Source organism: Ochotona princeps, chromosome 2 (assembly GCF_030435755.1).
Source record: "Ochotona princeps isolate mOchPri1 chromosome 2, mOchPri1.hap1, whole genome shotgun sequence".
Taxonomy (NCBI): Eukaryota; Metazoa; Chordata; class Mammalia; order Lagomorpha; family Ochotonidae; genus Ochotona; species Ochotona princeps.
The window spans coordinates 96,638,880-96,653,798 of NC_080833.1; the positions used below are offsets into that span (position 1 = coordinate 96,638,880).

General features: G+C 47.1%; 1 protein-coding gene across 3 annotated transcripts in view; it reads right to left on the reverse strand.

Moving 5' to 3' along the window:
• Positions 1-257: 257 nt before the first annotated feature.
• The window catches only part of PHTF1 (putative homeodomain transcription factor 1), a 57,091-nt gene continuing 42,429 nt past the window's right edge, over positions 258-14,919 (reverse strand). Inside the window, exons 14-19 of one of the 3 annotated variants that reach the window (XM_004581908.4) lie at positions 14,656-14,787; positions 14,078-14,164; positions 8,715-8,870; positions 7,217-7,312; positions 4,638-4,763; positions 260-555 (exon numbers count right to left, since the gene is read on the reverse strand). In XM_004581908.4, the coding sequence (XP_004581965.2) occupies positions 535-555; positions 4,638-4,763; positions 7,217-7,312; positions 8,715-8,870; positions 14,078-14,164; positions 14,656-14,787 (618 nt within the window). In that variant the 3' untranslated portion in view covers positions 260-534. Of the gene's footprint in view, positions 556-4,637; positions 4,764-7,216; positions 7,313-8,714; positions 8,871-14,077; positions 14,165-14,655; positions 14,788-14,919 lie in introns of all 3 variants that reach the window. The other 2 variants (XM_058660069.1, XM_058660068.1) reach the window with 2 other exon arrangements.

Genomic DNA, 14,919 nt, shown 5'->3' on the forward strand with positions numbered 1-14,919 from the left:
CGATTTTTTTTTTCCAACAAAAGCCTAGAATTCAAAATTTCTCAGTAAAGTTCTTTTATTTGGGTTCAACCTAAAATAGCTTATCCAGTCTGTCTTTGACAGAGTAACAAACTCAACGACTCCACAGATTGTAATAGAAAAGTACTGGATTTGCTTGTTTCCAAAGAACGATGTTTGTCGTCCTGCTTGGGGCAATCTGCCGTAAGTATCCAGGAGACCATTTCCAGGAAATGCACCAGTCAGAATACTGCAGAGCCCAGAATGCAGTCCCTGACTTCGACGACTGTTCTTGTGCCGCCACAACAGTCTCTCGTCTCCTGACTCTTCACCATTGGAGAAACCACAGCAGTGCAGGTGTTGCAGCATGCACACCTGGCTGGAGAATGACTTGCTCCTCTGGACCCACAATTCCTCCGGCCTGGCAGAGCTGAGGCACCTGTGCACAGGAATAAGCAAGTTCCCCTTGCTGGCATCCTTCATGGCAAGCACTGAGATGAGCCTGGGGAGGCAGTCCAGCCATATGATGCAGTGGCTTTATGATTTAATTTTCCATAGCTAAGGAAAGAAAGTAAGTTAGCTTTCAGACAAACCTGGGATTCATAGGTACATTTTCATGGCTCTGAAACAAGAACCCTTAAGCAGGAAAAACACACACACACACACACACCAAGGCAACTCTGCAAATAGCAACTACAGAACATCAAAGAAAACAAAAACATCTGAAAGCAAAAGTTACACCCTGGCCATTATACCCACTGCAGGCACAGGCCACTGCCACCACTGTGCCTGTCACTGGCCTGCAGGCTCATGGGAGCCTGGGGGATTGCACCAGTAGGGGCATACAGGGACGTGGGGGCTCACACCAAGGCTGTGGGAGCAAGCCTGGAGATTTCCTTCCCCCACCCTCCACATCCCCATTGCCTTGGATCAAGCATGTGGTGTCCTGGTGGGTCAGGCTTGGGAAACTTTGAATGGGCTTGGAAGTTGAGTGATGGGGTAAGGTCCCAGGCCAGCACACATGCCAGGAGCTTGGGATCCTAGTGGGCATGCAGAGTTCCAGGCCAGCACAGCACCCCACTGGAAGATGGCTTCGGAAGACTGGGTTGGGGAATCCATGTGCACCCAGGTGCAGGGACTATGGATCACCCAGGGAAAGAAGTAAGAGGATGCGTGGGAACGAGCTCCACTGAGGGAGTATGTTGCAGGTGAGAAATGACTTCTAAGGGACTTCCATCAACAAGGCCATTGTACCTGCAGGTAAATGAGGGGCTGAGACCTAGCGGTTTGGAAGAGAGAAACTGGAAGACCTTTCTGGGTCAGACTAATGCACCAGGCCAGGTGGGAAACCTGAGCTGGGCTAGTTAACATCAACCATCACTGACAACCACTCACTGGAACACACTAAAGGTAGGGCTGGGGGCCTACCTTGCAGGGCTAGATCAAAGTACCCACCAGTGAGAGTCGAAACAGGGGACAGGTAATGTTAGGCTGGGCCATGACACTAAACAGAACATAAGAGAACCAGGTCTGGGGGAGAATTTTGTGAGGAATATGTGGACCCACCCCTGTTCATTTCTGCTGGTTTGCTTAAGAGCTGGGGGTAGTTACAAGCTGAGCTAGGCATGACCATGAACCCACCGACACTATGGGTACTGGGATTGGGAAGAGGCTGGGCTGGTCCAGGTTGCAGCACCCACGGGCGCACACAAGAATAGGGTGTAAGACAGGCCAGGCAACAACATTCACCAGCTCATACAAAGGCCAGAACGGAGCGGGCAGACCATGCCAGGAAAGGGCCACTAGGCACATGTGAGATCTCGGTCTGGGAGTGGCCTTGTGGGGAAACTTGGGAAACCTCTGGTGGACCGTAGCTCCTGCTGGTGAGCATGTGATTCAGGCCTAGGTGTTGGACAGATCAGGCAAGGTAGCTCTACCCATTGGTAAGAGTGTGGGTTGGTTCTGGAGGTTTGCAGACTGGGAAGGGCCACCAAATCTTTGCTCACTGGCATGTGCAGAAGCCAGGCTGCAGTGAGGGTCACGCTGAGCTAGGCTATCACATCTACTGGTTTGCATTAGCCAGGGATGGGAACAGACTGGACAGGGTTAGGCTGTAGCATCCACTAGCGAGAGTTGGGACTAGGGGTGGGCCAGGATGCAGCATCCAATGGCAAAAGCCAAGACAGGGAATGGGCTATGCCAAGCTGACATGTGCCAGAACCTGTGGCTGGGAATAGACCTGATTGGGGAATGCGAGAGCTGGAGTTGGGGCAGAGATCTGGACTGGACATGACTGCAGTGTCCCTCGGCATGGGTATGGACAGGGTCTGGGGTGTGCCAGACTGGACTAGCTTCTAGCACCTACTGAGAGCCAGGGTGGGTGCAGGACAGGCTGGGCAAGGTGTTGACACCCAGAGAACCATACAAGAGCTGTGTCTGGGTATGGATCAGGTGTGGCTGGGCTGTAACACCCAACCGTAAGAACCAGAACGGGTGTGGGCCAGTTCGGAAAGGCCACTGTTCTGCCAGGACAGGAGGTAAACTAAATCAGTATGGACCAAAGACCCATTGGTGGGAGTAAGATCTGCCACTAGGAGGAGACCTGATAGAGGAGCTTGGGGAACTTCTCTGTCAGAACTGCAAGTGAGGTCAAGAATCGAGGCTGGGATTAGCCCAGACCAAGCCAGGTTACAGTACCCACCAGCATACATGTGGGTCAGGTCTGGGGGCAGACCAGGCTGGCTAGTTCATAACACCCACTGGCAAATATGAGACCAGGACGGGGTGCAGGACAGGCTGAGTTGGGCTGCAACATAGCCAGTTCACATTAGAGCTAGGATTGGAGGCTGTCTAAGCTGAGCTAGCCCACAGCACCCACCAGCATGAGCTGGAATTGGGGGCTAGCCAGGTCAGATCAGGCTACAGCACACACCCTACTAGGCCACTGCTCCCACTGGTGAACATGAGAACTGGGACTGGGAGCAGGCCAGGATGGGCAGGGCTCCAACACCTGTTGGCTTGCATGTGAACTGGGTTAAAGGGAGATCCAGGCTGGGCTAACCAACAGTACCTACTGGTGCATGCTTGAGCCACACAGTAAGTGCAGGCTGGTCAGGCTTTGCTGAAGCATCAGCTTGCAAGTGCTGGGACTGGGAGCAAGTCCTGTCAAGCTAGACTGCAGAACCACCTGCAGAGTGTAAAATTCAGGACTGGGAATGAGCCCAGTAGGGAAACTGTGGGCACCTCTTTGATGGTCTACAACTCCTACTGGTTAGCATGAAAAATAGGGCTGGGGGCAGGCATGGCTAGACAGGAGATGGCACCCACCAGCATGAGTCTGGGCTGGATAATGGGGTTGGTAGAGTTGAACCAGGCTCTGATACCCATTGATGTGTATGAGAGCTGAATGGGATATGGGACAGACTGTACCAATTTACTCCACATACTGGCAAGCTCAGGAACCAGGGCTGGATGCAGGCCTGGTAGGGGTTATTGGGAGTCGCTGCAACTGCAGTTCCCTTTTGCATGCATGACGGCCGAGTGTGTAGTGGGCTGGATTGGGCTGGACCACAACATCCATTGGTTTACAGAAGATGGGGTTGAAGATAGAATTGATCCAGCAATTGCAACTACCAGTGCGTACAGGCTGACATGGGTGACAGACTGAGGCAGACTCCATACTGGCAAACACACAGAAGGGTAAGTCTGGGATCGCCTCAGACGAGGTTTCTTTGGGGATGCCCCCAAGTAAACCGTTGAACTCAGAATTCCAACCATGGAGAGAATCACAGAATCTGTGGACTGACCGTGGAGTGCATGTGTCAGAACTGGGCCTTCTCAGTAGCTGAGAGAGCAGTGGATGGCATGCCCAGATGCACATGGAGGATATGGCAGGCCACTGGGGCCTACAGGGGACAGATGATACCATAGCAGAGGATGGAGAGCAGAACAAATTGATCAACTACCCCAGTCAAGCATTGACAGCAAATAATCTGGGCAAATGGAGACAGGTGGACTATGTCAGCCAGTGGAAGGATTTCCTCATCCTTGGATCAGCAAAACCAGTAGCAGTTCAGAACTACCGAAACCACAGAAGCAGAACCCTCAGAACGTGCTCCACATCGGGGACCCTGGGATGACAACAAGTGGCCTTTCCACATCCCCGGGTACTGAGGTGGTTGGGCGGCTGGGTATGGCTTCTCCCTTTATCTCCTTCCATCCCCCAGATACAGGAGGAAGAAAAAGAAAAAGTTGGAAACAATGGTCTTTCCCAATTTCCCCTAATCCTCAACCCTTCTCACCCTGATTAACTATGTAAACATCACCCACAAAAAAAATGACACCCTGCTGTTCCCTGGCTTTTCCCCATTCTCCCCTACACACTTCCCTCCATTACAGGCAGACCTCACTTGGTCCATGCTACTAAACTGACAGGACATCCAAGCCTTATGTTTTGTTCCATTCAGCAGCTCAGTCTGTCGCCTGGTTACGTCACAGGCTGTGCAGCCTGCGGACCAGCAATGAGCCAGCCCCATCCCGCACCAGTTAGTCCCCAATGAGTCCACACACTGCGAAGGGCACAGACAGCAGAATGCAGGCACTGCTAAGACGAAGCTGCTACAGAAGGTCATCGTACTCACTCTTATGTTAAAGCCAAGAAGGTCACTGATGACTCCGGAGACGGCGGAGAGAATGACCACCCGTGTGATGTTGTAGATGAGGGGATTCATGGTCAGTCCATACAGTCGGAATGGTGTGTCCAGCTCCTGGAAAAACACAGCAGATTATGGTGAGACACGCGGTTTCGGATGGTAACTTCTTGGTATTTTAAGTCTTAGGTGAGGGCGAGCGTCTATAGCTCCCTTTGCACAGTACTTAAAGGCTACTCTCAAAAAAGCTTCAAAAAAGAACAAGGTACTTCTTTTAAAAATCCATTTATTTATTTAAAAGGCAGAGCAAGAGAGACGGAGGGACAGAGAAGTTACACCTCCTAGCTTACTCCCAAACGCCCACAACAGACGTGCGGGGGCCCACGCTCTCAGGCTCTGCTCAGCTGCTTTCCCAGGGTCATCAACAGGAAGCTGCACCTCAAAGCAGCCAGGACTCAAACTGGCACGCCAACAAGCAACAGTCAACCGGTCAGCTCCTCTCATCTACTTTTCTAATAACTAGGATTTTAGGATTTCTATAAAAATTTTTTTTAACCACCTTCTGTAACCACCTCATTGACATTTCAATTTTAGTTTATACACAACATATAACATACATAACATGTTATCCATAACATCATATCATCTTAAATTAAGGCAAACATGTGGTATTTAACCTTTTGGGATTGGCTCATTTCCCTTAGCATTATGGTCACAGAAGGTGGTTAAGAACTCGCATTTACTTTTAACATATTGGTTACTCATTACTATGTCAATTAATACCATAATGATGTAAATTTTTGCTGATGGTATGTTGGAGCTTTTAATTGATCGGGATGATGCTCTGCTGGCTCTGTCTTCAGACCAGAGAGGGTATACCTAAGAAGCCGTTGAACTTGACTGGACAATAAGATGCTGGACTCTATGTTTGGTAAATGCTTGCAATGGGAGAATCTCAACTGAACTTGAACTGTGGTTATGCAACAAGGTGGAGGAATCCACCATGGTGGGAGGGTTTGGGGAGGGGTGGGGAGAATCCAAGTACCTATGAAACTGTGTCACATAATACAATGTAATTAATGAATTAAAAATAATAAATAAATACATTAAAAAAATTTTTTTTAACTGAAAAGAGTTACAGGGCAGACAGGGATAGAGACAGGGCTGTTTCCCAGTGTCCGTAACAACAGAGGCTGGGCCAGGCCACAGCCAGGAACTTGAGCCAGGTCTCCCTCATGGGTAGCAGGGGCCCAAGCTCATGGGGCTTCTGCTGCTGCTCTCCCAGCTACACCAGCAGGGAGCTGGATCAGAAAGGCAACAGCCAGGACATGAACAGATGCCCAAATGGGATGCCAGCAACACAAACGGCAGCTCTACCAGCTATGCCACAGTGCCTGCCCCCGGGATTCTATCCTTAGGCACATTAGACTGAAACCCATCATATCAGCATTTGGACATCACAAAGTGTAAGGCTTAGCCTTCACTGGGGTCCTCTACCAGAATTTATTGGTGGAATTTATTGAAAGCTTAAATTGCTTTCCCTACAAGGTAACCACAGCAGGAGCCTGGCTCCTCTTCAGAAAGACACTAGTGAGGAGCTTCAGGCCAAGACCACCACATTCCTCTTCCCCAGAGGCATGGTGGGTCAGCTGCAGGGCTTGGAGCCAGCCAGCAGCTCAGCGAGTGTGGGGGACACTGCTCAGAGCAGCAGGGGAGCCCTGGGCCTGGTGTCACTATGGTGGACAGCAGCTAGCAGCAGCAGCTCTCTGGGTACAGGAGTGTCAAGCATGGCCATGAGGACACCAACACAGAGCCCCAACAGCCAGGCACCATGCCTGGCAGCAATTGGGTATGCCCATCTTGCTCCCGAGGCAGCCTCTGCATGCAGGGGCATGCAGGGACAATGGAGAGCCGGCCATGGTAACAGCCCCATGGACCAGCCCAGCCACCTTAGAGCACTCACATCCACACAAACAGGGCCATCTGTAGTCCCCCAAAGTGACAAAAACCTTGAACAGTGCCTGCTGCCAAGCACAAGTCTGTTTCTGCCAAGTAGCTTTTTGTCCTTGAGGGCCATCCCCAGGAACAAGTAGGGCAGACAGGCAGAAGAGGCGAGTCCCTCTCCTCCCAAGCCTGCACCAGATAGCCAGACTTCCTCTCCTCCAGGGCTGGCCCAGACAGCAGACTCCCTCTCCTCTGGGGCCTGGACCAGACAGCCAGACTCCCACACCTCCGGTGCTGACCCAGACAGCAGACTCCCTCTCTTCCAGGGCCTGGACCGGACAGCCAGACTCTCACAGACAGCCAGACTTCCTCCTCTGGGGTCTGGACCAGACAGTCAGCCAGCCCACTTTTCAGCCTCAACTTGCCTCGGGGTTTCCATCACCTCAACTCCACTCCAGTGCCATAGGTGACCCGGCCACTCAGGACACCACAGCCTCAGCCATGGCTCCCTGGCCTCCTCCCGGACCTCCTACCCCACCCCAGGGGCATTATCAACCATAATAGGTTTTCTCAGAGACAGCTGATTAAATGTAAATGGTACTGAAAGTGCATAAGACAGTGCTTACTTTCAACAACTTGGTGGACAGCTTTAATACATTGTTTACTAGAGTGAGCTGTTCTTTCTTATTTGGCTTCTTTTCCATTTTAAGATATAAATTAATCTAAGGGAAAGAATAAAGATTAAGGTAAATATTGGAGAATACAGATATATAAACTGCATAAAACAGGACAGATTCTGAGGGTCCATCTTTTCAAGTAAAACAAATTCTGAAATGCCAGTAGCATTTCCCCAGAGAACATGTGACATGTACCCCAGTTCCCAGGCCTAATCGGTCTCCCCTCAGCAAAGGAAAATATCTAGTGAAGAATAATAATGAAGCAACTGAAATACCAAAATAATGAAAAATCTTTAATAAAAGCCATAATATAATTAGCATATAAACACCTCTGATCCAAAAACTTTATCTCATTATCTAAGTACTCCTCAAAATCCCTAATCTCCTCATTTGTGGATGACAGCTATTCGTTCGTTTGTTTGAATTTTAAAGAGCTACAGAGAGATGGGGAAATACAGAGACAGATCTTCTATCCACTGGTTCACCCCCCAGATGGCCGCAGTGGCTAGGACTGAGCTGGGCTAAGCCAGGTTGAAGCCAGGAGCCCAGGACTCCGGCTGGGTCTCCCAGGTGAGTGTCAGAGGCCTTAGCATTCTGGCTGCTCTCAGGTGCTGCTTAGGCACCTCAACAGGTAACTAGATCAGAAGCAGAGCAGCTGGGACATGAACCTGCGCTCACATGGAATGTGCAGGCATTAGCTTGACCAGCCCAACACACCATAAAGTTGGCCTCAAAGACAGCTGTTTTTTATTCAGTGTTTTCTTTTTTTTTTCTTTTATAGAAATAATTTGGCACTATGATTCTAAGGCAAACAAAACGAAACAGTGACCACACCCACTTTTCCCTAACCCTTGATCCTTCCTACTCTGGTCGACTTTGTAAACATCATCTAAAATAAAATAAATTATAATATGTTTTTTAAAGATCACAAAACCAGCAAATTATATTAATTTTTGAGATTTAAAAATAGCTAAAGGTAAAATTAAGAACAAGAATATTTAAAACCCATCTTTCACTCCGACATATTTACAAGAAGCACTTCTCAAATGTGGTGCCTAGTAACACACCGGAAAACAAGTATCTTCCACAGGCTAGCTAATATATTTCATGACTGACACACAAGCAAGTTAAAAAGCTTGCTTACTAGTAGTGCTCTAATAATAATACTTAATGTCAAATATGAGATTTAAAAGTATGTTCCACTGCAACCAATCAAAATACCTTTGTAGTTTACAGACAACTTCAGGTTCATCAGTTCTCAGTTCTCAGACTCCTGAAAGCAGCTGAGGAAGACATCACACCCATTTCACAGAGGACACTGGTGTGGAGCAGCAGAGTGACTTGTCAAGTAGTGCCACAACCCCAAACTCTCTGTCCACATCTCACAGGGCATGCATCATGCCATCTCTAACTATGGCATCATACTCATGGGACCCACAAGCAATACCTGTTCAGTGAGTAAGATTGAAACATTGCTGTATTTCTTGTTGGTTTCTGACCCCAGGGAGGCCAGGCGCAATAAGAAAAGTAATAAAGCCGTTTCCCAGATGAGCAACTCCCAGTTATAAGCATCATTCAGGAAAGTTTTATGTCCCTGGAGAACCTATGCAAAGGGGGAAAAAATAGTTCAGTCTTCTATTTGTCTTAAAATCATGTAGTTACTCTCTTTTCAATTTTAACACATTTTCAGGAATCCAGAAGAGTTTTCACACTTACAAAGTACCATCTCTTTAATTAATCACAGATTTCTCTAACTTTTCTAGATTTTCTCCTTTTCATGAAAGACAGCAGCAATTTGGAAGTAATATACAAAGAAAACATATGAAAAGTAAAGTAAGACAGACATACTTCTAGCTACTTTAACCACCAGTGTGTCCACTTGCGATTCATGGAGACCATTCCTGGTATGGAGTATGACCTTTCAAGTAAGCTTCCTAAAACATAGTCCATCCCACTGCTATGACTACAAAATCCTAAGGATCATTTCCTTTGTTGTTGTCAATTGGAGAAGCACAGGAAGAGAAAGAGGTTCCCTGTGTTGCTTCACTCCACAGACACCTGCAGCAGCTGGCATGCTGGGCCAGGACCAAGGCCAGAAGCGGGGACGGTGCCCAGGTCTCCCTCGAGTGCCAGGCACCCAGTTCCTATGCCAGCACTGCTGTGTCCCAGTGTTTGTATTAGAGGACCACTGGAGTCAAGGGCCAGAGCTAATGACTGAACCCAGATACTTCCCAATGTGAGACACAGGTACCTAATCTAAAAGCCCCAAGAAGCACTTTTTCACTCCATTTTAGGAACCAAGTCACAACAGCAGTAGCAGCAGCTACTAGTTACTGAGTGCCAAATATTGTCAATATTTTTGATAGAGTTTTTGTTTCTCTAATTTCTCCTGGGGCTGACTGAATGGTGAAATCTGGTTCAAGTCCTGGCTGTTCCGCTTTCCATCAAACTCCCTGCTGGTGCCCAGGGGAACAGGAGAGGACAGCCCATGTACTCAGGTCCCTGCACCCATTTGGGAAACCTGGAAGAGGCTCCTGGCTTGACCTGGCCTAACCCAGGCTACCAAAGCCATTTGGGGAGTGAATTAGCACATGAAAGGTATCTTTCTCTCTCTCTCTCTCTCTCTCTCTCTCTCTCTCCCTGTTTGTCCCTGTAACTCTGCCTTCCAAATAAATAAATCTTTAAATATGTGTGTGTGTGTGTGTGTGTGTGTGTGTGTGTGTGTGTGTGTGTGTTACTGGGCAGCGGGGAGTGAAAGGGAGGCAGCACAGTGGCACAGCAAGCTAATCCTCCACCTGCAAGTGCGAGCATCCCATATAGGCTCTGGTTCATGTCTCAGCTGCTCCACTTCCAACCCAGATTTCTGCTGTTGGACTGGGAAAATACCAGAAGATGGCCCAAGTGCTTGGGACCCTGTACCCACCCAAGAGACCCATAAGAAACTCCTGGCTCCAGGCTCCGGATCTGTTCAGCTTTAGTCACTGCCACCACTTGGGAAGCAAACCAGCAGATGGAAGATCTTTTTCTCTGTCTCTCCTTCTCTCTGTAAAATCTGCCTTTCAAATAAAAATAAATAAACAAATCTTCAAAAAAATATGCTGCTTTAAAAGTAAAGAAATATAATCAAGCAAATCCAAGGTTAAATGCAAACACAGGCACTCTGAAAGGCGGGAAGTCAGGAAGCAGCTGCCCTTTTCCACGCTCTTCCGATAAGGCCATGTGGCATCCCATCTCTCCTCAGATAATCCCACTTCCCTAACAACTCTGACTTCTCGCAGCCCTGGTTTGTCAAAGGCCAGTCCAGCCACACTGACCTCTACTGATCTGATCTGCAGTCTGTGATGCCACCACAGACACCTCAACATTTTTTTTAGATTAATTTTTATTACAAAGTCAGATATACAGACAGGAGGAGAGACAGAGAGGAAGATCTTCCATCCGATGAATCACTCCCCAAGTGAGCCACAATGGGCTGGTGCGCGCCGATCCGGGAACCTGGAACCTCTTCCAGGTCTCCCACGCGGGTGCAGGGTCCCAAAGGTTTGGGCCGTCCTCGACTGCTTTCCCAGGCCACAAGCAGGGAGCTGGATGAGAAGTGGAGCTGCCGGGATTAGAACCGGCGCCCATATGGGATCCCGGGGCGTTCAAGGCAAGGACTTTAGCCACTAGGCCATGCAGCCGGGCCCGACACCTCAACATTTTTAATTCTAAGGTTCCAAGACAGGACGAGTACAACTTAAGTCTGGGTTACACTTCTCTATAACAGAGAGGAAGGAAGGGACAATCAGCAGCGGGACACTGCCACCTCTTCAGAAGGTGCCAATATGTGTTTCCCAGCAACAGATAATTCACAAATTGCAGCCAAGCCACGACAAAACCAAGCACAAAGAAAAGCCCCAGATCAGCCAGAGAAAAAAGAACAGCATTTTTAAAAAGAAAAGCAGTAAGTTAATAAGCGACTTCTCAAAATATATGGCAGGAACCAAAAGATAAGAGACTCCTGCAAGGGCTGCACTGGGAACCTAGGACACTCTTGCCATCAAAAAATAATTCTTCAAAATGAAAGTGACAAAGGGACCGTTTCAACAAAGGGAAAGCAATCACTAGGAGACTGGTACTGTAAGAAGTACCAAGAGTTACCCAGCTAGGAGGAAAATTATCCCAGAGACACAAAGTTACAGGAAAGAATAAAAAGTAATGGGAATGGCAAATATAAATAACTGATTTTTAAAAGCAATAATAATTATATCTTATGGGTTTAAAATACATATCAAGTTAAAATGAAAGGGAACAATCAACAAAAGACAAAGGAGTAAATGAAAACATCGGTATAAGGGTCTTGGCTCTACTAAAAAAGTGACAAACGGATCATTTTATTAGACTATAAATTAGGATACAGGCTGTAATCTCTATTACCAATAAAATAAGGGTAAAGGAATGTATAATGATAGTAATATATGGAAGATTAAGAACAGGGGGCCCGGCGGCGTGGCCTAGCGGCTAAAGTCCTCACCTTGAAAGCCCCGGGATCCCATATGGGCGCCGGTTCTAATCCCGGCAGCTCCACTTCCCATCCAGCTCCCTGCTTGTGGCCTGGGAAAGCAGTCGAGGACGGCCCAAACCTTTGGGACCCTGCACCCGCGTGGGAGACCCGGAAGAGGTTCCAGGTTCCCGGCATCAGATCGGCGCTCACCGGCCTGTTGTGGCTCGCTTGGGGAGTGAAACATCAGATGGAAGATCTTCCTCTCTGTCTCTCCTCCTCTCTGTATATCCGGCTTTCCAATAATAATAAAAATCTTAAAAAAAAAAAAAAAAAGAATAGCTGATGAGAAAAAAGATGGCAACACAGGAGAGCAAAAGGAAAATTAGCAGATGGATCAGATACGAGATAATATCTGTAGTCACAGTGATCAAATCATGGATAAATGACCCAGACACTCCAAAACACCAAGACTGTGATGCTGGATTAAGAAGCAAGCAGCCCAAAAAGGACACATTGATTATGGGAAACAGCTGATATGAGGACAACAAAAACTCTAAGGAGATAAACAAGGACAGAACACACACAGAGTAACCAAAAGATGGCAGGTGTGAATGAATATCAAAATAAGCAGAAACACTAGACATAAAAGGTCGTAAAAAACAAACAGCCTTGACACTGTCAGATTAAAGAAGATGGACAAGACATGACAACTGAATGTAGAGGCCGATTCTGAACCAGATCTTAATACCTATGAAGGACACAAAAATCAATCCATCAAGAAGACAGAGAACTATTGTAAATTTAGGTATAACCACCCACACAACTCCAAGATAGAGAAAACAAGGGCAGGTATTGGCACTGAGGGAAAGACACCCACATCTGTCAGCCAAAACCTGGTTCCTGCTTCCTGCTAATGCTGACTCTGGGAGGAAATACGATGGCTCAGGTGATTGGATTTTTTTTTTTAAGATTTCATTTATTTTTATTGCAAAGTCAAATATACAGAGAGGAAGATCTTCTATCGATGATTCACTCCCCAAGTGACCCCAACAGCCAGTGCTGTGCTGATCCAAAGCCAGGAGTCAGGAGCCTCCTCCAGGTCTCCACGCAGATGCAGGGTCCCAAGGCTTTGGGCCATCCTCGATTGCCCTCCCAGGCCACAAGCAGGGAGTTGGATGGGAAGTAGGGCTGCTGGGATTAGTACTGGCACCCATATGGGATCCTGGTGCGTTCAAGGCATGGACTTTAGTTGCTAGGCTACCATGCTGGACCCATGTGACTGGATTCTTGACTGCAACAGTCAGTGCTGGGCCAGGCTTCACAAACTTCATCTGGGTCTTCCACATGAGTGGCCAGGACCCAACTTCTTGAAACACCCTCTGCTGTCTTCCCAGGCACCCACATACCACACAGAAAACTTGGGTCCAATCCTCCCCTTCAGTTCCTGACTCCAGCTTCCTGTGAACAGGGACCCTGGGGGCAGCAGTGGTGGCTGGACCCGGTTCTCAGTTCCCGGCCCTGGCACAGCCCATCTTTGTGGACTTCTGAGGAGAGAATCAGACTTGGGAGCCCTCTCTCACTCGCTCTCTCTGATTCTCAACAATAGAATTTTGCTTTTCAAATAAACAGATCTTTAAAATAAATAAACAGAAGGACTAATCAAAAGGATACAGTCAAAGGTTTCAAGGAGATTCCCAAATTTGGAGCAAATCTGGAACACTTCAGGCATCAAAACAAATACAGTATAGACTATTATTTATTAGATAAAAATAAGAACACTTGATCCCACTGTAAGTCAATAAATGAACAAGTGAATGAATGGGAAGGAAAGGAAATGTGTCCTTTCTGAAGTGGCAACTAATAAATGTACATGAGATAGTGTAATTAAGAGATGCACTATTTTGCAGCTCTGATTTCACAGCTTTTATTATCAGAAACAACTAATTAAAATTTGAGTAATCTTGGGCCTGGTGGCGTGGCCTAATGGCTAAGGTCCTCGCCTTGAACGCACCAAGATCCCATATGGTCACCGGTTCTAATCCCGGGAGCTCCACTTCTTCTCTATCTCTCCTCCTCTCTGTATATCTGACTTTGTAATAAAAATAAGATAAATCTTTAAAAAAAATTTAAAAAAAATTTGAGTAATCTTAAGAGTCTTAAGAACTTCAAAATTACCTTTAACAGAAATATTAAAAAACATCTACAATAGCCCAAGAAACAGACACATTTAAAAAAAAAAAAACATGATCACAGTGACACAACTTAAAACAGGAAGTGTGAATTTTAGAATAGTTTCTATTTTTCATTAAAAGATCTAAAACTTTTACCTGGGCACAACAGATAAACGCAATGGAAAGGGTCAGTAGGAAGACGGAGGACACGACCACATCAACTGAACGCTGGGGACCCCGTCTCTGTGGAGGGAGAGGCAGGTGTCACTGAGAGGTCGCTCTTGGGGCCAGCAGCTGCCCTCCAGCCCCCCGTGTGTGGTATGGCTTCACGGCATGTGGAAGCAAGGCTCGGGAGGCGTGCCTGATGGGACGTTGATGGATCGTGAACACCATCAACTTCAAACGCTGAAATCCAGGCCTTTCCAGATTAAGAGGGGGCAACTGGTTCACTGACATATTTCAACTGAAATATTTCCCAGAGTGTATTGAAAGATGAAATATCTATCATCCCGTCCTATGAAGTTTACATTTTTCTTTCTTCTTCCTATGCTCTTCTCTGCTATCTCTGTGCAGACAAATTGTGGCTAATTTGAGATTCCAGCCCGCCTGGAGGCAGTGGATACCACCCATCCAACACCCAGAGTCGCACCCTCAGAGTAACTGCTGCTCGCTCAGGCGGACAGATTTTCTGTACACTTGTGCATATACTTGACTACCAATCAAATAAAACTCACCTTTAGGTAAGAACGCAGTGACAGCCATATTTTAATGTTCTCCACCTTTTTAAGTCTAAAATGAGGTATTTCATATTTCCTAGCTTTCCTGGCAGAAGTAATATGGCTGAAGAGTTTTGCAAATAAAAATCTCTAGAGGAGATTTAAAAAAGAGAGAAATTAAAATGAAATGTATGTATGTTCCTCTGGGTGAGTATTCATGTAACTAATATTTAAACTATATAAAAACATAAACAGCATGAGATTCTCATCATCGACCACCAA